Below are 22754 nucleotides of genomic sequence, written 5' to 3' on the forward strand. Positions count from 1 at the left end.
TGTGTAACAAAACAAAAAACAATTATAACAACCGAACAACAAGATAAAAAAAAACAATTCAAATCGAATCATTTTATTTTACAAAACTATACATTTACATATATAGATATATATATATTATATATACATAATACTTGACATTCAACTATATCGAATATTATGTAAAACATTTTAATATTACAAAATGCATTTTTTAAAACCAAAAACAAAAAACTTAATTTTTAGTGCATGAATAACAAACAAAAAACTAAATGAGACATTATCAAACATATTGCTAGTGATCCATATAATGTAAACTTATGCATAGATCGTACGATATACAAAACACATATATATATATACATACATATATATATATATATATATATATATACATTGTGTTCAAATATTTAGATCCCCATATATCTGCAGACAAAAGAAATGAATTAATGAATTTGCATATTAAATTAGAGTTTTTTAACAAAAAATTACCCCAAAAAAAACAACAACAACAAAATGTCATTAAAACACACATACATACATAGATACATCACCCACAAAAACTACCACCACATATGCAATTTGTTTCAGATTCAGTTTTAATGTACATATTTTGGGAACGTATTCAAAGCAAATAAAATAACGTTAACAGTTTGCAATCTGATTGATCAATTTTTAATTACTTACAACTAGTTTTGGGCTAAACTACTCATTTTTTTGAACGATTGACTCACTTTTTAATGAGTGAACAAGTTCATTTGCTTAGTAAATAAGTCGCTCAATCTCTGACTCTATTGTTCAGTTAACTCACTTGCTCCCTTGACTCATTTGTTCAGTCTGTAATTACCCGAGGGTCCTTAATTAGTTATTTTACTCTTGTGATTAGGATATTTTAATGATAATCGATAGTTGGCAACAAATCAAGCATCTTTTTCTATAGATGGAGCTTACTTATCCACATTTTCCATTACTCAATTATTATAAAACATAGAATTTAGTTTATAAAATATGATTTTAGCTTGCTTAAATTAAAAATTCAAACGGAAATCCATTTTAAATCATTTCCATTTGGCCAGAATTCAGTTTACTTACTGATCTAGCTGTGATTTAAAAAACTTATTCAAATAATTCTGTTTGCAGTGTAAGAAAGGTTGAATCAATGAGCAATTGAGTCATTCAATCAACGAACAAATGAGTCAATCACCAAGTGAGTGCAATAATTGAACGATTAAGTGAGTGAGTCAAAAAGCGACTCAATCCTACCTATTAGACATTGAAGAAAGGATAAGAATGGAAATTACATTTTGTATTCATTATTGATGGTATAGATTTCTTTTTTGTGAATGGTTCAATTCTTATCAGTTTATTTTGAATTTGATTTCGAATTCAAACAGTTTAACTTATAGTAATGTCTTTTTGGATAACCAAGCTCAAGATTAAATGATCATAGTTGTCAAAAATGGATTTTAAAAACTATCCTTATTCTAATCCTTTCAAGTTTAAATTAAGAATGAAGGATGACATATATTTTAAGCATCCTGGAATCGTTAGCAAAGACTTTTACAAGGATTTTGATCTTTACAACTGTGAGTGAGTATAATATGAAATGAGCTAATCTATGAACATTTTGACAGTCCACAATAAGTCTTAAAAAGAGATTTAATTTGTTTTAATTTAATAATTTATTCTAAGTGTAAGATAAATTGTTTAAGTATATGCACACAATATATACTATATATGTATGTGGGATGATAATATCACTATTATTGTGAAGTGATTTCAATTGCAGTCATTTTTTAATCCTTCTTGGCGATTAGTCCTTGCTTCTTCAGCTGGCGCAATGCACACTTGGCAGCCGTACACTTGGCAATACGATAGTTACGTCCAATGCCACGGAAAGTGCCCTTGCAGAAGACATCGACTGTGACACGGACCCGCCGACCATCGGCCAATTTCTCGGGTTTACCAAACTTGGCCGTCTCGGGCTCCAGTTCGAGAAGTTCCCGTATGGGTGATTTTGGCACTGAGTTGCTGAATTGTTCGATTTCAGGCTTCATCATGTTGCTGTAGACATGCCACACGACATCCAACGACATATTGGAATCAAGGAATATTGCACCGGCGATTGATTCAAAGACATCACCCAATGCTTTGGGTACTTCCACATCCTCGGCATCATCGCATTCCTCCTCGGAGAGCAGATAATACTAAAAAAAAAGGAAATAAAGCAAATTAGAATGTCTTGTAAAAGTTTTTAGGTCTTTAAGCCTACCTCTTCGCTTATGCAATGTCCGTTCTCCTGTTGGATGCGTACGAATCGATCGATGACATCATTTAGACCCGGAGACAAATGACGGAAGAATTTGTGGAAGCCATGACGTACCGCCAGAGAGGCAAAGATTGTGTTATTCACCAGAGCTGAACGCAAATCGGTCAATGCTCCTGGTGAATGCTGTCGCGGATCCTCATACAGATGCCTGGTTATCAGATAGTCAAGCACAGCATCGCCCAGAAATTCAAGACGCTGATAGCAGTCGGTCAAACGATTGGGCGTATAGCTGGCATGGGTCATGGCTTGCAGGAGATAGGAACGATCACGAAATCTGTAGCCTAGAATTGCCTCAAACTCTTCAAATCCGCTGAGCAAATGTTCCAGCTCGTCGCTGGCATTGGGGGCAAATGGAAGCAGGGGACTACGAGGCGTGGGCCATTTCCCATAGACGACAGTCGTGTTCTTAGAATCCGGTTTAGTGCTACCCGGAATACGTTGTTGTTCATTGCTCTCAATCTCAGGCAATGTGTTTGCTGTCTGCTTGGTGTACGGCAGCACTCGTATTCCCAGCCAGGCCATGAAGAGAAGAGCTCCCCGCGGCCCGCACTCGATCAGATACGCACCGATCAATGCCTCCACACAATCTGCAATGGATTTATCCGGTATACTATGCTGCGATACCAAATTGTAGGGTATAAAGCAACTAAAATCATTGCAACTCTCATTGGAGTCGTCCAGTTGGTGGCCATTCGGAGCTCGCTGATCGATGCCAAGACCCAAAGCTTCAGCTTTCTCCCGCACCAATTCACAGATTTGCACACTACTTAGATTCTTAATGTCCAGCAGATCGGCTAGTTTCCAGTGATGTGTTGGTATCTTTGCCTCAATCAAGGCCTTCTCCAGCTCTTTGGGGACATAATAGCACGGAGGCAGCCAATTGTCATGTGGCTCAAATTTGGTGGCTATCATATACTCGCCCAATCGTTTGCGTCGCCCCAAACGATAGAGATTTAGATTGGCCACCTGCTTGGAGCGTAGATGGCTTAGTTTGCCCTCATGGACATTTTCGTAAGTGATGTAGAGATATGTGGTTATGGCATATTTCAAAAACGAATCGCCAATTGTCTCCAAACGTTCGAGATTAATGCCATCATTGGCATTGGACATGGTAAGAGCCTGAAGAATGATGCTGGGACTGGGTCCAGGATGACCCACCAAATCGGGCTGACGATCAAAACTAAAACCATTCGTAGTCAACATGGAAGTAGTTGTTTCTGTCTCCTGTTCTGTCCCTTCGATTTTTTCTGGTTTCTTTGGAGGTTCGTACTGCAAGCGCAGCTTCTTCTTCTCATCCTCCTCAAGAATCAGTCTATGTTGATCATTATAGTTATCAAAATTGTCGCCACATCCTGAAATGCTGTAGACTTCATTTTGGCCATGTTTGAGCAACCATTCGGCATTTAGTTGTATGAGATCTGACAATTGCAAGTCTCGTCTTTCACCCAGTCTGGCTATTAGTTGCTCTTCGTCTATATATGGCAGGAATTCTTTGATCAATTGCACTATGGAAACTTCACTAGAAGTCGGTTTAATTTTTCCCGTCCGCTTTAGATCCAAATCTCGATCATGGGCCACCAGCATCCCAGATTTCTCAATCTCCGCCTGCAACGAGGCTATCGATTGCTCATAGCTCTCGCTGGCTACCCTAGTTTCTTCTGGCGATTCCGCCTGCTCTTTCAGTCCAAAATTATAGCCAATGAGAAGATTTTTCGTTTCCTGGTATTGACGTTCATTGGCTGTGGTAGCCTGGATAATCGACAGTTGCTTCTGACGCTTTTCCAGCTCTTGGGCCGTCTCGATGGTTTCGGCCTCGTTCTTGGAATTGAACGCAATGCGCCCCGCATCGATATCATCAGCCACATCATCATCATCCGAACCGTAATTATGCACTACGACGGGACCATCATCATCGTCATAACTGGAGGCCAGTGAGTTGTCCGAATCGTAATAATTATAGGTCGATGGTTTGCTCTTTGATTTGCCATTTTTCGGCTGTGTCTTGTTCTGCTTAGAAGCGCCGCTTTTGCCACTCATGCCTCCATTGCTTACATCCCAGAAGGTGGGTGAACCATACCGCGTCTGTTCATCATCGCCTAAAAACAAAAACAAAATGAATTAGTTTAAAAAGATGAAAATTGATTTCTTCTTGTCCTTCTTTGTTTTACTTACAGAACTTTACATTGGCCGGCAATCCAGCCATATGATACGCTTCATCGTCATCTTCATCTTCGTTCAAAGCACAAGATTCAATGTCTTCGGCCATATCGTTGGACCAGGTGCCAATTTCAATGAAATCATCCGCCTCCTGCAATTGCTGTTCTCCCTCAATGATTAGTTCATTGGCGCTTTTTTCCAACTTCTTGGAATCTGGTGGAGTCTTCTCTTGCTTCTCCTGCTCCTCTTCGACAGGGTCTGACCCATTCTGACCAGTCGTTGTTTCCTCCACGACGTCTTTGGCCTTTTGCTTTGATTCCCGTGATTTTTTCAGCACTTCTGAAAGACTCCAGCCAAAATCTAGCATGGGCCATTCAAATTGCTCATCATCGATCTGCTGACGACCCAGGCCAAGATCCGCAGAGACCTGTTTGCGTATATCATCGGCCAGGAGTAGCCCATTGATGCGATACAAGATGCAAGGCAGGCATACAGCTGTGCGCCACAGCGAGGCGGGAAACGGATGTACAGTGCACAATTCTGGCACTAGGATTTGCTTCTGTTCGAGATTCTCACGTTTGGCCCGTTTCGTCTCCTCGGAACTGGTGGGCAGGGCCACACCCTTACGATTCACATACCGAGGAGTGAGGAAATTCAGACGAGCACTCGTATGATCCACATCGAGCAGCGGTTGTGATGCATTCTGAATGGTCAGGCCATATTTGACTAGATAATAGTGACGGAAGGTGCGATAATTATCACCCGGAAAGCAACTAAGTGGCGACAAATGAGGACAAATTTCGGCTACATAGAAGTATTGCGGCTGATCTTGATTACGATACCAGGGCATGACGACAGCATCCTGAAAACGCTGTGCATCAAACGCCTGGGCCAGACGCTGCTCATCGGGAACAGCCTGTGGCATCATACTGCCATTGGCCTGGATTTGCTCCAGGAATTTCCAGTCAATATGCCGACTTGTGCCCTCTGCACCCGAACCCCGTATTGTAGGCACTATAAACACACAATTCTCCGTGGAATCGGGATCAAAGAGCATTAGGAACTTCTGCAGACGCAACACATTGGTGAATGTGTAGTTTAGGAAGGCATTGACGCAGCTAATCTGCTCCTCCGTTAGGACTACTCTCTCCTTGGCCAATTCTAATGACACTTTCACTTCGCCGGAGCGTGTGAATATCGAAAAGGCGCTTAATTTGGGTATTCGCTTCAATGTCAATATGCCAAAGCCCTGCTGGGCATCCTCTGGTGGATAGATCTTGCGTCCTCGTGTATTTTGCTCCTCGGGTATGGGACACTGGAGTGTCAATTGGATAAAGTATAGATAGCATGGCTGTCCGGCTACGGGCCGGCAATTGCAAAATTCGGAGGCAACACGCTTATAGTAATACTGTCGTCTCTTGGTCGTTCCCGGTCGCGGTTCGTCGGTCAACTGTACAATATGCTCGTCCTCGGGCTCCAAATCGAAGCATTCCCAATCCGATTCGAGAGCGCGGAAACCCTCTTTTCCAATCGGTTGCAATTCATCGTCCAGCTCTCCAATCTTATGCAATTCCACACAAGTTTGCAGAGCGGCCAATCGGCGTGCCAGCGTCTGGGTAGGCATGGGAAGACCCTAAGAAGAACACCGAAAAAGAGAGTCATGAGAGAAACATGTTATGGTTAACCCAAGGTTTGGTGCTTCACCTACCACTATATCGTGCTTCAGAGGCGAATTGATGGGCAGACGGATTGTGTATTGATACAGGGTGATTCCATTACGCTCGGTGCTTGCACAGCGCCAAAGAGCCGTCAACTTGGTGAACGTATCACTGGGCAGGCGGGCGCAATATTTATTAACCAAGGCTATGGCCGTTCCGAGATCCACAGAAGCTCCGGTTAGGAGCTGAGGTTTTGGTCGATAGGCAGAGAGGCAGCTGGTAAAACGTTCCGCCTGACGCTGCTCCAGCTCCGGCGGCTCTGTATTAGCACATTTCGATAGCAACATCTAAGAGACATGTAAATTAGTAATAGAACTTATTTGGTTTTAATTGGATCTTCACCTGCTCTATTTCTCGATATTGGGCCATTTGATGTACCAGGGAATTGGTAGTGACAGCCAGATTATCCAACAGATCTTCGCTAGACGCGGGAGAGGCATCCTTAACAATGTCCGAGTCTGAAGTCTCAAGTTCACATTGAAATTGTCTCTCTTTGGTTCGCTCATTGGAGGTGCTCAAACTAATGGCTTCGTCGCTGGAGTTACTATCCTGACTCTGTGCTTCCAAGGGTGCAGCCGGAGTGCCATCATCCTGAATCTCCTGCAGTCGTATATCCGTCGTGGTGGTATTCAAAACTTCTGGATTTAGAATTTTCACAGTGCCGCGTGCAGTGCCAAAGGTATATGGATCCGAGCCCAGAGAATTTGGCAATGCTGAGTCATCTGAATCACTGTCCATATCGTCCTCTTTGTTGTCTCCATTTGCGCCGCAGATGTAGCGATGACTTTCCGCTCGCAACTCCACCGACTTGGCTTCGGCAGGCACATAACTGGGTGCCACCAGCATTACATGATAGGCGGGAGCAGCACGAGCACGTCCCTTGCACTGGACATAGCTGCGATATGTGGTGGGCGGATCCCAGCGTAGAACCAGATTACACTTGGGTACATCTATGCCTTCCTCTAGCACCGAAGTGGCAATGAGTAGATTACAATCGTGCATCCGAAACCGTTTGAGTACCTCCTCCTGTCGGCGATGCTCTAGCTCCGCCTCCTTTGGCTCTGTGGCCGGATCAGCAACACGATCTGTGGTATACTGGCAGCGCAAGAACTTGAGATCAGCGTCGCGTCGGCTCATTTCGGCTAGGAGTTCAAAGAGTACACGCGCCGTATGGTTTTGGTTGCAATAAATGAGGCCACAAAGAGTGTCGCCAGCCTCGTTATGATCCCGTTGATGGCGCCTAGTGTAAACACGTCTCCTATTGCGAGGCTGGCCATGACCTGAATTAGAACTGGACTTGGTTTTATTCGTTGGTGGTCCATTTGTTCTTGTTGTTGTTGTTGTTGCAGCTGGCAGTGGTTGGTGGGTTAGGGCGGGTGTGGTTTGCGGTGGGGACTGCAATATCTGCTCGAGATTGGCCAGTAGAGAACGTGTCTCCGAATGCTGCGGCTGATCCACCTGCTCTATAATCTGGCACTTGCTTTCCACCGCCTGTGACAGCTTATTAAAGTCAATCTGCTCGACTTGATGGCGCATCTTGCGGAGATTATCTGTCTTGGATTGCGGCTCATCGGGCTTGAAGCAGCGCAGAATTTGCAAAAGTCGTTTCACTTTCGGACTGGAATAGCGTTCAATATTTTGTCTAGACTCTTCGCCGCCGTTGCTCGTGTGATGCTTCTGGAATGACTGATCGCAGATCGTGTGCAACTGAATGAGAGCCGTGCTGACAAGGCAATAGAGTAGAAAATGTCTTTCGTGGGGCGTCTTCACCTTCTGCTTCTCGTTACGTTGATAGAAATATTGAGCAGCACGCTGTGTGCACCACGGTCCCATCTCGTAGAGTACAGACAGCAGGGAGTCAATCATGTCCAATGGGTCCTGCTTGGGATCGGGAATATCTACGGAAGAGCAAAAGCAAATTAATTCCAAAGGGCTGAGGATAATTCAGCAATGTTATTTACCCTTTAGATCTTCGATAAATTGATCGGTGCCGTAGATTTCATACGGATCGTAGCGATGATCCAAGAGAAAGGATTTATGCGTATTGAGAACATCGGCCAGCACACTGGACAGCTCATCCATCTCATAAGGAGCACACTGGACAATATATTCATAGGGTTTGGGCTTACAGTAGCGGAGCACAGTAACAATATCACTAGCCGTTTCGATGCGACACATTACATGCTCCTCCAGAGTTTCCAGCATAGAACTCAGCTCCTCCAGCTGACACTCCGCACTGTGCAAGGGCCCAGCTAGTCCCAAGATCCTCGGCCTATCACCAGCTGGGGCGCGGCAAATGTGATTCTTGAAAATGGGCACCAACTTGCTATAGACAGAGCCATCGTGACAATCTTCCATTACAATCAGCCCCACCCGATTTAAGGCCAGTTGACCCAATTCGAGCAACTCCAGAAACCCTTCTGGACGCAATATGCTAACATGATAGTCTGTCCAGCAGTGATCGAATGGCACTTGCATATCCGGTTGCTCCTGCCACACTTTGAGATCGGTGAGATGAGTTAGCATGGTGCACATGGATGTGGCATTCGTATCACTGCCAACTTGGCAGCTAAGGTACACACTGACCTTGCCCTTACGCCGGCTACTACGCGACAGCTCTTGCAGTAGTTTCAAGGCTATAAATTCCTTGGAGCTACGGTGCCCCAAACAGATGATGGTGTTCCGCTCGTATGCAGCTGCCAGCAGCTCCACTTGGAAGTCACGAGGCGTGAACACCGAAGTGTGCAGATTGTCGCACCAATGGAACGCCATCACGGCGTTGGTATCTACAGACTTGATGGGTCTCAAAAACTTTTACTGTCTCACGCGAATAAAGCTAAATAATACTTTATGCCGGCTCACTTATAGTAAAATAATACCCCTTCCGCATTTCTGCTCAATTCGCTACTCGTGGTACTTGTCATCGATAGTGATATCGATAGTGTTATCGATAACTCAGAGGCTGGTGCAAAATGCGACCTTTCAAAAATGCAGCGCAATGAATGTGAATTCAACTTTAACAAAAAATTATCATAACTTGTCACTTGATTAGTGAAATCTTTTCAAAACTCACATGTTCATGTGTACAAGTTCACCTGGAATTTATAGGCAAATCGCAGGCACTGTGAAATTAAACTTATCGCTTGTCGATGACAACTGCTTTTACTGTGAATATGATATTTTAATACAATTTGTAACTTTATAAATATAACATGCGACGTTCTCAAGCTCCATCTGTACGAAAGTTGGCCAAGAGGGGGGCGCAGGATGTGAGGGATATAGTGCCCAATCAGGCACCCAGAAGTCCGCCCATGCAATGGGGCTCTTCTGGTAGTAGTCACAAATCAGGACCAAGGCAGCTGAAGCCGGGAGAGAATCCCCTCGAAGACAGTCGGATCTTTCACGTACTCTGGCGCAATCCTTCCACCAGAAAGCATAAAATTTGGACTGGAAATGGAACACTTGTCGTCACTGGATCTAGGGCAACACTGAAAGATGAGACAGGCAAGGTGCTGGGTATCCTGACTAGATTTGGACCAGAACAAATACGAGAGAATGAGCAACTTGAAATTGATCTTAAGGAGGTTGAAATACAAGAGGAAATAACCACGGTCGAGGAATGCATTGAAGTGCGTAATCAGGAGATTTCCAACTGGTGTCGCAAGATAGATGAGGAAAATGGTCACTTGGTCAGTCCACTGATCGATGTCACTAGGCCACAAAAGCGAATAATGCTCATGAGGAAGGGTGCTCCCATTCCACCAAGCATTGAATGCTCTTCTTTTGGACTTAATATAACGGATTGCATTTGCGTATTGAATCCCGCAGAGCTTCAATGCGAAATAATGCAAATTCTTGCTAACGAGACTTCCCCCGACGTGGAGACCATTCAACGCATAGTGTGTGATCATCCTGTATTGCTTAGTAATACACTTGATCAGTTTCCAACTTTGAAAGAGCTTCTATTGCCTCACCTGCCGGCGTGGCACGATATGGGTCTCTATGATTCTGGAAAATTTGAATTTGGTCATTTGATGCTGGACTATATTGTAGTGGAACGTAACCAGAAATGCGTCCTAGTGGCCAATACTAATGATTGCTTGAAACTTTTCGTCGGCTATTGTCTCTCATGGGATATATCTTACATTCAAATCTTGGAAGCCGATGACGCGGATCGCTTTAATTCGGATGACGAAATGATGCTGGCTCTAATAACAGTTGACAGTTTGCTGACACTTGATCCGCTTTTCCTTAACTCTAAGTTCCTAATACTCTATAATTATGAAGCCAGAGAGAAGATGGATCAATTGCTGACGGTGAAAACGCACACTCAAATCTTCACCCTGATCACTGCGGACAATGTGGAGGAATCTGAGGTATTACAAAAAGCCATTGATCCCAAATGGAAGCTTATAAAACCACCATTCAGCGAAGAATTCCTTCAGGTTTGCATTACCAGAGCATGGCAAATAATTTGTTTTATTTCAAAATTTTCCCTTTCCTTTTTTTCAACAGATGAACTTCCTCAGCGATAAGGAGCATCTTTTGAAATCAGTGTATATAAAGCATAATAATATAAAAACTTAGTATATCAGCGACTGCAGCAGATCTAGACGCAAGGAATACTTGTTGTCCTCCTTATTATAAATGACTTCATTGCAGTGAATAATGTTGCCGACACTCAGATAAGCCCCTAAGCGTTTAATAACATCCTCGTCCAGTTCGGAGTCCTCAGGAAACCCTGCAAAAATATAAGATGTCCCTCACAGATCCATCATTATAATAATAAAACTCTCTTACCAATTATATCAAAAACTGTAGTCAATATGGGAAAGGTAAACTGAGCCGGATATGGCAAAATATCAGTAATATGTGTTGGTGTTATATTCCCATAATCCACAAATAATATGCTAGGATAGCCATCGCCCACCAAATCCAAGCATACGCCTCGACACCAGTTACCCTGATACTTGGCTATGCACAATGATTTTCTTCTGTCTCAATGAAAATTTAATTAGTTTACTAAAAGACAACGAGAATGGGAGGGGGTTGGGAATACCTACACAGGTGCATAAGATGTTAATTTAGCAATCGATTCACCATAGCTTTGGATCTCCCGCTGCATTTGGGTGATCTCATGGGCAAAATCTTCAGTGGTGCAGTATATAAAACCAAATTTCAGAAAGGAATTATCCATAATGAACAACTTAACGTTGTCGCCAGTAGGTAAAGGAACGTGGATTAGATCCTAAATAAATAAAACAAAGGTATAATCTATGAAAAAGAAAAACATAATCTCATCATATCCATCACTCACGTCCTCCATGTAGCCCAAATCCGATAACGGAGGCTCTACCGGTAGCAGAATAGTCCTAAACAGACGATTCAAACTGCGATTATTGTCCAGCTCGGTTAGCATCACCCGCTGCATGCCCTTATTAAAATCAAATTCACGTTTCGAGTACTTCATTTCAAAGATAAGAGTCTCATCCAGTTCATAGATCATCTCTCGCAGATTGGGAGTTATGTAACGTTGTGGCACCTTGCGCAAAATCACGGGAACCGCATAGCGCGGCAAGGCCGTAAGATGATTATTACAAGCATAAAGACTTTCCTGTGGCTTTGTGACAATCTCAATGTTGCCAAAATCTATACAAACTACATAAATGGCATTCGGATTGTCTACATTTAAGACCATGGCACGTAGAATTTGAGTACGCATCTTATAGATGACAATTTGGCCACATTGTGGCAAATCTTTCAATATGGGAGCTTTACGTCCCTGCAGTGTTACTGTCGTCAGGACATTGGCATAGTCCACCTCATTATGAACATCAGCCGAGCGTACATATAAGACATTTGACTGCTCGAAGGCGGTAATCTTGACATTAGAGCTTGAAGGTGGCATCATCAATGGACCCAAGGAGACAGCAATGCCTTCCTCAACTTTCTTTGGCTTTGGCATTAGTACTGATTTGTCTTCGTTGCAGTATTCCTTATGTTGATCGGCAAGCTTTCTGAAGCAGAAAGCATTACAAAAAGGCATCTGGCAAAATTTACAAGAGACCAAAGTGTAATTGTCACAATCATAACATTGCTTAAGATCAATGTGATCATCAGTCGATGACAATTCCTCCAAATCAGTGGCTTGAATCCTAAAAAAAATTCATTCAATTACATAAATCTTTGCACTGAAATTATTGGTTTACTCTACTCACTCGGCAAAACGACGACCCGAACGATAGTTCAAAACAATCTGATCTTTTTCGATTTTCTCCTCCAGCATATAGACATTATGATGCTCCAGTTCAAACCCATATCTTGCATTTAGATAACGTTGATTGGGATCATTTTGGCATAGCATAGATCCTTTGGCATAGTCGGCTTTGCTAAGCAATGGAGCCTTTTTCAACATGGGATGTGGATTCTCAACTAAGGATATAGCTAAAGTGCGACAGTCCATGTTTACGGGACCACGATCAGTCAACACAACTGGCGGTTCTGACTTAGACTTCTCCTCCGTTTCCTCCGTGGGCGTCGGGTACTGCATTTCCTGCTGACGATGATTGTTCCGTTGAGCACGACCCTCAAAACAGTCAAGAATGTACGGCGCATCATTAACTTTTTTGCGTGCCGACTCAAAGGATCTATCAACAAAATCAATCATTTTTATTCAGCATAAACAACAAACATATCGAATTACGCTCACCCGATATTATGAAAAAAAACAAAGTAAACATTTGAATTCTTTCGATATTCCAAGTTATAAATTAGACTGCGTCCAAAGAAATTAATGATAAGGTTAGACGTTATCAATGATTTGGTCTTTTTTACAACCAAATAGGGATATTTTAGTTGCATGGCATTGCGATTCTCCCAGTTGGCTGCATCTCCAGATACGGTTGAAGCCACGGTGGCTTCCTCCACTGTGCCTTTGACGTATTTATTTTGCGACTCATCGTAAAAGTCACTGGCCATGGGATTCCATTTGGACCAATCATTAATAAGTTCATCGATTTCTGGCATTTCACAACTTTCTTCCGTTTACCTGAGCACCTAAATCAAAAAGAGCGCTTAGTATTCGAAATTCGAGTCAAGTGCATGTGGGCACCTGAGCTAGATATGTGTCATGACTCCCTTATTGGGATAAATATCTGTGACAGTGACTGATATTCACCCAAGTGACTGGTATTTATATATATTTACGGTACTGCAATTGAAAAAAGAAAACAAGGATATTTTTATGACTCAGGCGTATTTGAGTTGCTGTATTAATTTATTAATTAAAATTTATTAATCATAAATATCGTCATCTACAGATGCTCTTCTCAATGTGTAGTGATGTGATCACAGACACGACAATCCCGCTCATCTCTATCGAGTCATCTCTAGAAAAAATGCTTGTTATCGGGTCATCTCTAGAAAAAGTGTGTACCTATTTATACGAAAAATTCCACTTGTAAACATTACAATTTTCACTATAAAACGCCATGGTTAAAAACGAATCCAATTTCGTTGTTGAGCGCATAGTAGACAAGCGCATCACTGGCGAAGGCAAAGTGGAGTACTTCATTAAATGGCGTGGCTATCCGTCAGCGGACAATACTTGGGAACCAGAAGAAAACTGTGATTGCCCGGCGTTGATCCAAAGATTTGAGGAGTCTCGAGCGAAGTCTAAGAAGCGTGGCGAAAAGAAACCTAAATGCGAGGAAATTCAAAAGCCACGCGGCTATGATCGTGGTCTGGAATTGGCCGAAATAATGGGAGCCACAGATGTCACAGGTGACATTAAGTATCTGGTCCGTTGGCAATATTGCGATGAATTCGATTTGGTGTCCTCCAAACTGGTCACTGAGAAAGATCCACAAATGCTTATTGACTATTATGAGAAAATGGCACCCTATTCGCGTCACATAAGCAAGCGAATGAAAGGAGTGCCGGAGGAGATGCGAGTGGTGGCCTCTCAAACGGGTTACGCTGTAAATACACCAGCCCATCCTGTTCTGCCAGCAGAGACCTTCGAACAAGAACAACAACAGCAGCATCATCAGCAGCAACAATCAACGATGAGTGATCTCAGCTTAGTCGACCAACAGGCTCCAATGCAATTAGATGACGATCCAGATATGGGGCAAGTTGGCGTTTCCTATTCCATACCAGTTCCGGGTGTGGGTGACATAGCAATTGACGTACCCATGGTAGAGGGTTAAATTCTTAATATATTTTTAATTTTCCATAACAATTTGACTATGTAATAAACATTAGACTAAGCTTAACGATTTACCGGCTCATCCAGATTGATTGGGCCAAGTTGACCAGTGCGAAAGAAATGAATAAACTTTCGTGCGGCCGCCAATAAATTTGTCATCACCTCTACCTGACCATTGTATTGCTTGACCCGATGGAACATTCCCTCCTGTTGGGCATATTCGGCCAACACTGAGCTAATATTGTCGCAGGGTCCTGATTGCAAGTGAAGTTTCTTAACGTAATCAAAGCGTTGGTGTCGATTAAGCCAGTAGAGCAAATAATCGGCAATCAGATCTTCGCCTACTATGTGATCTGGCAGACAACCCACCAGAGCCAATTTCATACCCATTTCGTCGTCAGAAATGGATGGTTGGAGTATGCCGGGTGTGTCAATCATATAGACTGCTGGTTGTTCCTGAATCTTAATGCGTTCGCCAACTGCACGGGTTATTCCAGCCTCGGCTCCCACACGAGCTGCACTCTTCCGCTTTAGATGCACATTCCTAAGTACATTGATCACAGAACTTTTGCCCACATTGGGAACACCAATAATCATAATGTTGTGCTCCGCACTCTGGGCACGATTAAAGCGACTACTTTCTGAAATCAGTCGGGTGGCCAAGGGCAATATATCGAGAACTCCATGATTCCGCTGATCCTTACAGTTTGTGAAGAGGATGTGACGTAGTTCGGGTTGCTGGGATCGCAGCTGCTGTCGAATGCTGCGCTGTTGCTTATTATCTAAAAGATCCATTTTGTTTAGCACCAGGATATGCGGCTTGACACCACTGCCTAAACACCACAATACGGAAAATGAGATTAATGTTATCAATTACCAATTGTCAGGCTCACCTGTAATAGTGTCAAAGAATTGCGAATTGCGGCCGGCAATGGGAATGCGGGAATCGTGAATTTCCACAACACAATCGACATTTCGCAGTCTCTGTTGGATCTGTCGCATACCCTTGGTCATGTGGCCGGGGAACCAGTTAATCCGCTGCTTGGAAGGCACGCGGAAAACCTGCCGAAAGGCAGATGAAGCACTCGCCGTCATGGTGTCCTCTCCTTGCTACAACTGACGCAACAATTGGCACACTGAAAGATATCGATATGGCAACCCTGATGCTATACCGGCTAAATTTAAATTCAAATCTTGCCATAATATAACTGAATCGCTGTGCGCGGCAACACTTCATGGAATTTCAGCTCCATTTCCACATTATAGGACAACAGCTTGGCATACTCTTGGAGCAATTGTCTCCAATAGCATAGGATATCTTTCATACGCAGTTGTTGCCAGACAAACTGAAAGCCCCGTTCTGCAATCTCCTCGGCCAAGTCATCGTGTTGGCGCAAATACAATATGAGTCCTTCCAAATCTTCCTCACTGGCATTACTACCTACGGGCACATAGTGTATCCAGGGTTTCAGGGAGGAATAGAAAAACTCCTGCCACTCTTGACCGACATGTAGGACCAAGGATTTGCAGAGCAAAATGTGACGTAGGCGAAAACTCGCAGAAATTCCGCGAAAATTGAACAAATACTTGAACTTGCAATGTTCAGCGAGGGACATCTCCTTTACCGGAGAGTTTTTAGATTGAGTGTATTGGGCGTCAACCAAATGTGGTGCTCGTTTCGTCAGGAGCACCAGATTGTCCCGCTCCTTGGACGATCGTGAACCTCGAAAGAAGCCAATTGAAATCTTCTTTTGCCAGGGCATCCTTCTTGCCCTATCAGCTATGAATCGGCGCATATGGTCCCAGCGCCCAAGACCACGGGGATACTGCTGCAGAAGGGGACCAGCCGAGGTCCAAAACGACCAAGCCGGGCACATGATATCCAAAAAGTTATCCGTGCTGGAGTAAGAGAAAACTGGTCCACTCAGACCGGATAGAAAATGAATCTGCGGCCAATCCCTTACATTGAGAACAAATTCCAAATCAGGCAGATCCCTTACTATATTTAGCAAAAGCTCCTCGACACTGGCACAACGTGACGGATACGCGCAATTGTCTGAACGATAGAGACGACTTCCAATCACCTTGTAGAGAGTCCCAAAGCGACGCGATTGGTCAATCATTGGCTTGGTTATGCCTGTTCCAGCATACGGTCTCAGATTCCGGGCTATTGCCAGTGCATAACATTCGCATTCGGATTCACAAGGTTTGAAATGCTTCAAAGCTTGTAAAATACATGGCACCATATCAATTTCATTTAAAGAATTCGGTCGGAGTCCTGATTCGGTGGCCAAGATAAGACTACCAAGGAGCATCCAAAGAGTGGCAATGAAAAGCATCTTTCGTTATATTCTGTAGGTGGTAATACATTAAATTTTTATCTTACATCCTTGCCGAAAGGGAACAACTGAAATTTTAAACTGACTTTAAAGTCAAAGGATTTGGATGTATTTTCGTTGTATAAAAATATAGATAAATATATAAACTTATAATTAAGTAGAGCAATCGCAATGTTGCGTGATTGCAAATTTTACAGCACATGGAATTTGAGTTAAGTTTTATGGAGACGTGGAGTGATAGAGAGATAAATTGAATCCTATCACAACTTTTTACTTAAACCTAAGCAAGTCTAATTCGACTATTCGAGGATCACTACAACTCATCCTTGGCACCGCCTATATGAATCAGTTCACTCTCTGGTCGAACCTCGTAGGTCAGGAGCTTGGCATAACCTTTGAGTAGCTTCCGCCAATAGCATTTGACATCTTTCATTCGCAAATGTTGCCATACAAAGTTATAGCCTTGTTCTGCTATATTCTTGGCCAATTGGTCGTGAGTCCTGAAATACTGCAGAATCTCTTCGTATTCCTCTTGGCTGGGATAGCTCTTCAGGGGAATGTAGTGGATCCAAGGTTTCAGTTGATCGTAAAAGAACTCCTGCCATTCATCGCCAACATGGAACACCAAAGATTTGCAGAGGAATAAATGTTTCAGACGAAAACTGGCGGCCACTCCGCGAAAGTTGAACAAGTACTTGTACTTGCAGTGATCTTCAAATGACACTTCGTCGGCTGGTGTGGCGTTCAATGTGTCCTTGGGAGACTTCCATGCCTGATTCTTTGTGTATCGGGCTTCCACCAATTGTGGTTGGCGGCGGGAGAGTAAAATCAGAGAATCCCGTTCTTCTGAAGTGCGAGAGCCGCGGAAAAAACCAAGCTCTCGTTTCTGACTCCAAGGTATGGCGGCAGCACGCTTCTCCAGCTTTTCCCGCATCAGATCCCAGCGACCAATGCCCCGTGGATGCAATCGTGTAGCCGGACCACCAGCCCAAAATGTCCACGCTGGATACATAATGTCGCGATACTCTTTGGTCTTGGAGAAGGAGAAAACTGGTCCGTTTCCCACACTGTTGCCCCATGCCGTGTTAATTTGCGGATAATCTCGTGTATTGATTATTAGATCCATGTTGGGCAAAACGGGCAGCAATTGTCGAAGAAAATGTTCGATGCCCTGACAACGGGCTGGAAACATGCACTTCTCATCCCGGTATAGCTGGTTTTCATAGATCTTGTAACGTGTTCCATACCGAGCAGAACTTTCGATCATCTGTCGACTGACACCTGTGGATTGATAGGCAGCCAGATCCTGGTTAAGAACTTTTTCGTGGCAAGAGCAATTGACATCAGATTCATCACTGCTGCAGGGCTCATAATTGGCCATGGCATTCTCAATTTGTTGTCCAACTGAAGAAGAAATTGTTAAGTGGGAATAAATAACAAGAATAAAGGGTTAAACCGGCAAAATAAAATTCTACTTACATTTATCTTTAGAGTTGATCTTAACTTCATCGCCATTGCACATCTCAGCATTGCTGTTGCATAGTTTATCATTTCCAGCAATACTCAGTCCACTTAAACATATTAATAAAATAGTAAATAATAGGCTTCTCCTCATTTTTGTTTTGTTTTCTTTTTAATTGTACTTTAGGTATGGCAGCATTATTATAAACAGCATTGCCACAAATTTAAAAACAGGATTGCCCTTAGACTTTTCAAAGTAATTTATAAGCCATATGGCAACCCTGATAGCTTAAACAGCTGCCAAAGTGTGTACACACTGGCTATTAAGTACGGAAAAAAAACCAACTAGAAAAAAAGAGAAGACGTCGAAAGTTTTCTCCGTGTTTAAAAATGCTATTAATTAGCCAAAATTACTAACGAAACGAAAAACGACAATTTACCCAGCGTGCGGCACAAAGTGCAAGACGAAACCACGTCAAATAAATTGAACGCGAGTCGCGACCACCACCACCTGCAATAAAAACAACAACCACCACCGAATCCCATTGTCAATAGTTTATATGAAAATTTTGCAATAGCTACAACTAAACAACAATAACAAAAAGAAGAAAGTCCAAAAAGGAAGATCAAGACAAAAGTTGACATAACTGCAAAACTGTAAATTACCAAATCGAACAGTGGGAGCCATATGGAAATTGCACAAAAGGAGAATTGCAATTGAAAAGGAGGAAACAGTGGGAGTGGCACCTGCCCACATACTCGCTTACACACATACACACTCTCATACACACAATTAACAAATGTTTTGTTGAGATAATTGCCAAAAAGCCATATTAAATTCAATGCAAAAAAGGTAAATTTCTTGAATAAATATGTATGTATATATGTATGTATGTTTGTGGATGTATGTGAATTGGAGGTGTATGTAGGCGTACTATGTTTATGTCTGTGTGGGTGCGTGTGAGTGAGCGAGTGTGCAAGTAACAGTTAATTGAGCTCTCATCGATTTGTTGTTATTGTTGTTGGTTGATATTCAAGTGTTTACCCATAAGTTTTTATTTCTTTATTTATTTTATACTTTCCCAAATTGGAAAAATGATCAACCCCACAAAATTATACTTTAACTATTGCCCCACTGTGGCGTTTAACTCTCTTGTCTTTGGCATGACTTTGAGCATCGATGCTTCCGTGCTTGAAACAACCTGGTCTGGTTTTTATCCGAAATTAGCAATTGCAATTTTTCGTTTTTTAATATCGGAACCCAAAACCTTATCGCATGATTTTTTTTTTGTTTGCTGTTGCCTTTCGTTTTCACATGTCTCTCTGTTCATTTTGTGGCAGTTGGCAGCGACCTAGGGTTACTGCTGACTAATTAGTGTTGAGTTATTAACTAGATAATTATCGCTAGTGTTTTGCGAGGTGCGATCCTAAAGTTTTGCCCTATTGTCACAATTGACTCAAACAAAAAGTCTTCGATTAACTCCAAAAAACAATAACAAAAAAAAACTAGTTTCTGTTTCTTCTGTTTTATATACAAAGAAGAAAAAGAAGCAGAGAAACAACAAATGTGAAAAAAACAGTCATCGTAATATGAGTATCTGTATATATATATATATATGGGAGTGGAAAAAGCTTCGCTTTGTTTAAAACAAATCTCGTCATAATTATAAGCTTGCATACGAAAAGTCTTCAGGTTTCAGCTCTATCGCCCTATAATGAACAGACGGTGGAAGGGGGAAGGTCACATAGTTCCCTATTACAATCTGTATATGCAATACACTGTGAAAAATTCAACTACAATCAAGCAAAACTAATTCCAAGCACATATATTATTTTACCCATTAAAGATAATTAAATATTTATCTTTACATTTAATTGTTGACCTCTGTATCTATCTTTTTCTGTATCTGAGTTTATAAGATTGTCGCTTTGTCCTTTACATTCCTTTTAAATGTTTTTGTTTCTTTATGCCAAAAACTAAAACTTCTAACATTTTTATACATTTTCTTCAGTGCAGAATTCCTTCATTTTTTTAAATTTACGTTTTGAGAATACATTTTTAAGTCATTAACATTTAAATGATATGCACCAAGAAAAAAAAAACGATTGCCTTTGTGGCCCTTGATTGACTTCAATAGCTTCTGAAGCATGCCCAATTCCAATCGGATTCCCATTTGAAGAATATTTTTCATTTTCTTATCTTTTTTTGTTTGGTATGTTTATTATAGGGTTTTTGTGTAATGCCGGAAGTCATCGATATTCATTCATATAGATAAAATCATTAGTTATTGGACATTTACTACTGTCTATTCTCCTACTTCTTGTTTTTTTTAGAATTTCATTAATGTCTAGCCGGTAAAAGTGGGAGGTTCTGGATATGTAGTTGTCTTAGTTACCATACTAGACATTGGCAAACAGCTGCCATTAAGAAGCAGTCGCGCAGTCTGGTATTTTGTGGCATTCTCTTCCTTGTTTTTATGGTTTTTGAGGATGGCAATGAGTCAACCAACCCCCCTAAAGGGCCGCCAAAATTTCACCCACAATTTCACAAAACGCCTAACCTAACCAAATGATTCATCAAAAACGTATGCAGATTTGTGTACCTTAATGGGTCTGTAGAACATATTCATTATGCTCCTTGCCCAAAACTCTCTCGCCTCGTTTCCTTGTCTCGCAGAGCGACTGCGCAATCGAAGGGCCATAACATCCTTGAGGTGAATTTTGTTTACTCAGGGCTGCAACTGCAATAAGAATTACCTACTTTGTATTTAATATTTCGATATGCATTCCATTTCCGCTACGCCTGAGAACAAGTAAATAAAAATGATTAAAGAAATTACATCATTATATGTAGTTAGATAATAGCTTAGAAGAATTGCAGCCAATTGTATACACATATTTTCATAGTGTCATTAACCTCGAAGTGGAAACGAGTTCTCCAACAGCTGGAAAATTGTTTGCGGTCAACGAGATCATTACGATTATAATCTGCATAGAATGCTCAGCGTGAAATGTCATCTTCCGAAACCAGTTTGCTAATAATGTACTACAAAATGCATTCACGTTTCTATGTTCCTTGGCAATAAGCCAACACGAACGCATAGATAGCCTCGATCGGCTAACAGATCGATCGACGCATGCGTGACTGATTGCCGCTCGGCTTGGCCACGCACGCGATCGACGTTCGATACATTTAGCTTATCATTCCAAACAGTCTCTGTGGCGGTGGTGGTGGGGGGGATACACGTATTGGTCTAATACCACACTAAGAGCCTGCATTCGTATGTGTGTGTCATGTCCGACGCCGTCGGCTATCAGTAAACGAACACAGCCAATGCTCCAATTTTGAATATGCATTGTGCTCCATCTCCTTCTGGCAAACTATAATACCCTTACTTTTTAAGGAAGTATTTCGATTATGTTGGCACATTGAAAATCAAAGATAGAGGAAATACTTCATGGAACAAAGGTCGCTTATCAGACCACAAAAATCTCTTTTAGTATGACCCTAGATTAGATTATAGCTTCATTACTTTTAATGCTTGCTGGGGTATCCTTTTTTTGTCGCGATTTGGAGCCAGTTGAAAGTCTAAATGTTGGATGGATATTTTTGGTCCTTTGGGCGAGGCCATTTTGCGACACTTGTTTGTACTAAAGTACTTTTTTCCTTGAACTACGAAAGAAAGTAAATTGAATTGAATTTAAAAATTAAATAGTTTTTATTGCATATTAATAAGAAACATTTTATGTAAATATATTGATATATTGTTTAAGGTGTCCTTCTTAAATATCGAGGGTATTTTCAGATTCGTTGTGAAAAACACAAAGTTTTTTTTCATTCACTTAAGATTTTGTTTTGTTGGTCAACTTATGCGTCTGCTCTGAAAAGTCGTGAAGGGGGAGGCAACGCGCAGTCGCTGCTAGGCTCTGTCTCTGCCGCTGCCGCCGTCTCTGCCTCTGCCAATGTTGCGTTTGTTTGTGTGCCTGAGTGTGTGGCAGCGCCAGCATAACGGATGGAGTGAGTGAGTAAGCAAGAGCATGGCGAGCGGGTGAGAGCGCCCCAAAAGTTGAGTTACAAAGCAGCGCCACACATTGACGGTTCGTTTCGTTGGTCGTTCGCTTGCCGTTGGTGGTTTATCGTGTGAATGTGAATGTGACTGTGTGTGTGTGATATTATATACCCCATGTAAAATTCAAGATACACATGTGCAACCAAAGTTTCAATTTCCTTTAAGAAATTTTAAAATATTCTTCTGGTTATTAATACGAATATCATAATTGCTAAATCGATAAGTGTGTGTACCAAGGAGAAAAGAGTGGCAGGGACAGAGCGATTTTTGCATTGTGTGTGTAAGTGAGAGAAATTCACCACACCCATCCACCCACCACCCACCCAATGTCCTATCATCTCTCTCTCATGTTCTCTCTCTCTCTGAGTTCTGTGTGTATATTCCGTTTCCAGTATTGCATTTTGAAATTCTTTCAATCGTAGCAATTTCTGTGGCATAAAATATACATTTAACAAATGTGTTTAGTGCATAAATAAATGTATAAAATATTTC

At 42.0% G+C, this 22754-nt stretch overlaps 8 protein-coding genes across 8 annotated transcripts in view; 3 read left to right on the top strand and 5 right to left on the bottom strand.

Moving 5' to 3' along the window:
• Positions 1-560: 560 nt before the first annotated feature.
• On the bottom strand, positions 561-9098 carry LOC6647213 (endoribonuclease Dcr-1). The gene is made up of 6 exons (XM_002069596.3): positions 8145-9098; positions 6526-8081; positions 6174-6470; positions 4481-6098; positions 2252-4404; positions 561-2186 (listed from the first exon to the last, which is right to left on the bottom strand). The coding sequence occupies exons 1-6, from the start codon at positions 8953-8955 to the stop codon at positions 1776-1778; spliced, it is 6846 nt and encodes a 2281-aa protein (XP_002069632.1). The 5' UTR covers positions 8956-9098; the 3' UTR covers positions 561-1775.
• Positions 9099-9170: 72 nt separating this feature from the next.
• On the top strand, positions 9171-10989 carry LOC6647212. The gene is made up of 3 exons (XM_002069595.3): positions 9171-9350; positions 9412-10628; positions 10699-10989. The coding sequence occupies exons 1-3, from the start codon at positions 9257-9259 to the stop codon at positions 10768-10770; spliced, it is 1383 nt and encodes a 460-aa protein (XP_002069631.2). The 5' UTR covers positions 9171-9256; the 3' UTR covers positions 10771-10989.
• On the bottom strand, positions 10624-13303 carry LOC6647211 (protein vreteno). The gene is made up of 6 exons (XM_002069594.3): positions 12893-13303; positions 12402-12830; positions 11501-12338; positions 11247-11431; positions 10984-11177; positions 10624-10924 (listed from the first exon to the last, which is right to left on the bottom strand). The coding sequence occupies exons 1-6, from the start codon at positions 13207-13209 to the stop codon at positions 10767-10769; spliced, it is 2121 nt and encodes a 706-aa protein (XP_002069630.1). The 5' UTR covers positions 13210-13303; the 3' UTR covers positions 10624-10766.
• Positions 13304-13673: 370 nt separating this feature from the next.
• Positions 13674-14559, top strand: LOC6646870 (chromobox protein homolog 3). The gene has a single exon (XM_002069593.4). The coding sequence runs from the start codon at positions 13674-13676 to the stop codon at positions 14391-14393; it is 720 nt and encodes a 239-aa protein (XP_002069629.1). The 3' UTR covers positions 14394-14559.
• LOC6646869 (mitochondrial GTPase 1) lies at positions 14383-15574 on the bottom strand. Its single transcript, XM_002069592.4, has 2 exons — positions 15286-15574; positions 14383-15225 (listed from the first exon to the last, which is right to left on the bottom strand). Exons 1-2 carry the CDS (start codon positions 15485-15487, stop codon positions 14456-14458), a joined length of 972 nt encoding a protein of 323 aa, XP_002069628.1. The 5' UTR covers positions 15488-15574; the 3' UTR covers positions 14383-14455.
• A 4-nt stretch (positions 15575-15578) lies between these two features.
• On the bottom strand, positions 15579-16731 carry LOC6646868 (O-glucosyltransferase rumi). Its single transcript, XM_002069591.4, has one exon. The coding sequence runs from the start codon at positions 16729-16731 to the stop codon at positions 15580-15582; it is 1152 nt and encodes a 383-aa protein (XP_002069627.3). The 3' UTR covers position 15579.
• Positions 16732-16805: 74 nt separating this feature from the next.
• LOC6646867 (O-glucosyltransferase rumi) lies at positions 16806-18381 on the bottom strand. Its single transcript, XM_002069590.4, has 2 exons — positions 18211-18381; positions 16806-18135 (listed from the first exon to the last, which is right to left on the bottom strand). Exons 1-2 carry the CDS (start codon positions 18344-18346, stop codon positions 17045-17047), a joined length of 1227 nt encoding a protein of 408 aa, XP_002069626.4. The 5' UTR covers positions 18347-18381; the 3' UTR covers positions 16806-17044.
• A 123-nt stretch (positions 18382-18504) lies between these two features.
• Positions 18505-22754, top strand: part of LOC6648192 (homeobox protein 5) — a 40448-nt gene continuing 36198 nt past the window's right edge. Inside the window, exon 1 of the mRNA XM_015177360.3 lies at positions 18505-19045. The gene's annotated coding sequence lies outside the window, so the exon portion shown is untranslated. The remainder of the gene's footprint in view (positions 19046-22754) is intronic.

This window comes from Drosophila willistoni, chromosome 3R, assembly GCF_018902025.1.
Source record: "Drosophila willistoni isolate 14030-0811.24 chromosome 3R, UCI_dwil_1.1, whole genome shotgun sequence".
NCBI classification, from domain to species: Eukaryota; Metazoa; Arthropoda; class Insecta; order Diptera; family Drosophilidae; genus Drosophila; species Drosophila willistoni.

Bases quoted from the DNA above. Each gene is read 5' to 3' on its own strand.
- LOC6646868 (XM_002069591.4), bottom strand. From the start codon at position 16,731: ATGCTTTTCATTGCCACTCTTTGGATGCTCCTTGGTAGTCTTATCTTG.
- LOC6646869 (XM_002069592.4), bottom strand. From the start codon at position 15,487: ATGACGGCGAGTGCTTCATCTGCCTTTCGGCAGGTTTTCCGCGTGCCT. The intron at 15,226-15,285 runs GTGAGCCTGACA...TGTGGTGTTTAG, and splicing joins ATTCTTTGACACTATTACAG to GCAGTGGTGTCAAGCCGCAT.
- LOC6647212 (XM_002069595.3), top strand. From the start codon at position 9,257: ATGTTCATGTGTACAAGTTCACCTGGAATTTATAGGCAAATCGCAGGC. The intron at 9,351-9,411 runs GTGAATATGATA...GACGTTCTCAAG, and splicing joins CGATGACAACTGCTTTTACT to CTCCATCTGTACGAAAGTTG. The intron at 10,629-10,698 runs GTTTGCATTACC...TTTTTTCAACAG, and splicing joins TCAGCGAAGAATTCCTTCAG to ATGAACTTCCTCAGCGATAA.
- LOC6647211 (XM_002069594.3), bottom strand. From the start codon at position 13,209: ATGCCAGAAATCGATGAACTTATTAATGATTGGTCCAAATGGAATCCC. The intron at 12,831-12,892 runs GTGAGCGTAATT...TTTTGTTGATAG, and splicing joins GTTTTTTTTCATAATATCGG to ATCCTTTGAGTCGGCACGCA. The intron at 11,432-11,500 runs GTGAGTGATGGA...TTATTTATTTAG, and splicing joins ATTTGGGCTACATGGAGGAC to GATCTAATCCACGTTCCTTT.
- LOC6647213 (XM_002069596.3), bottom strand. From the start codon at position 8,955: ATGGCGTTCCATTGGTGCGACAATCTGCACACTTCGGTGTTCACGCCT. The intron at 8,082-8,144 runs GTAAATAACATT...GCTCTTCCGTAG, and splicing joins ATTTATCGAAGATCTAAAGG to ATATTCCCGATCCCAAGCAG. The intron at 4,405-4,480 runs GTAAGTAAAACA...TTTTGTTTTTAG, and splicing joins GCCGGCCAATGTAAAGTTCT to GCGATGATGAACAGACGCGG.
- LOC6646867 (XM_002069590.4), bottom strand. From the start codon at position 18,346: ATGAGGAGAAGCCTATTATTTACTATTTTATTAATATGTTTAAGTGGA. The intron at 18,136-18,210 runs GTAAGTAGAATT...TTTCTTCTTCAG, and splicing joins GATCAACTCTAAAGATAAAT to TTGGACAACAAATTGAGAAT.
- LOC6646870 (XM_002069593.4), top strand. From the start codon at position 13,674: ATGGTTAAAAACGAATCCAATTTCGTTGTTGAGCGCATAGTAGACAAG.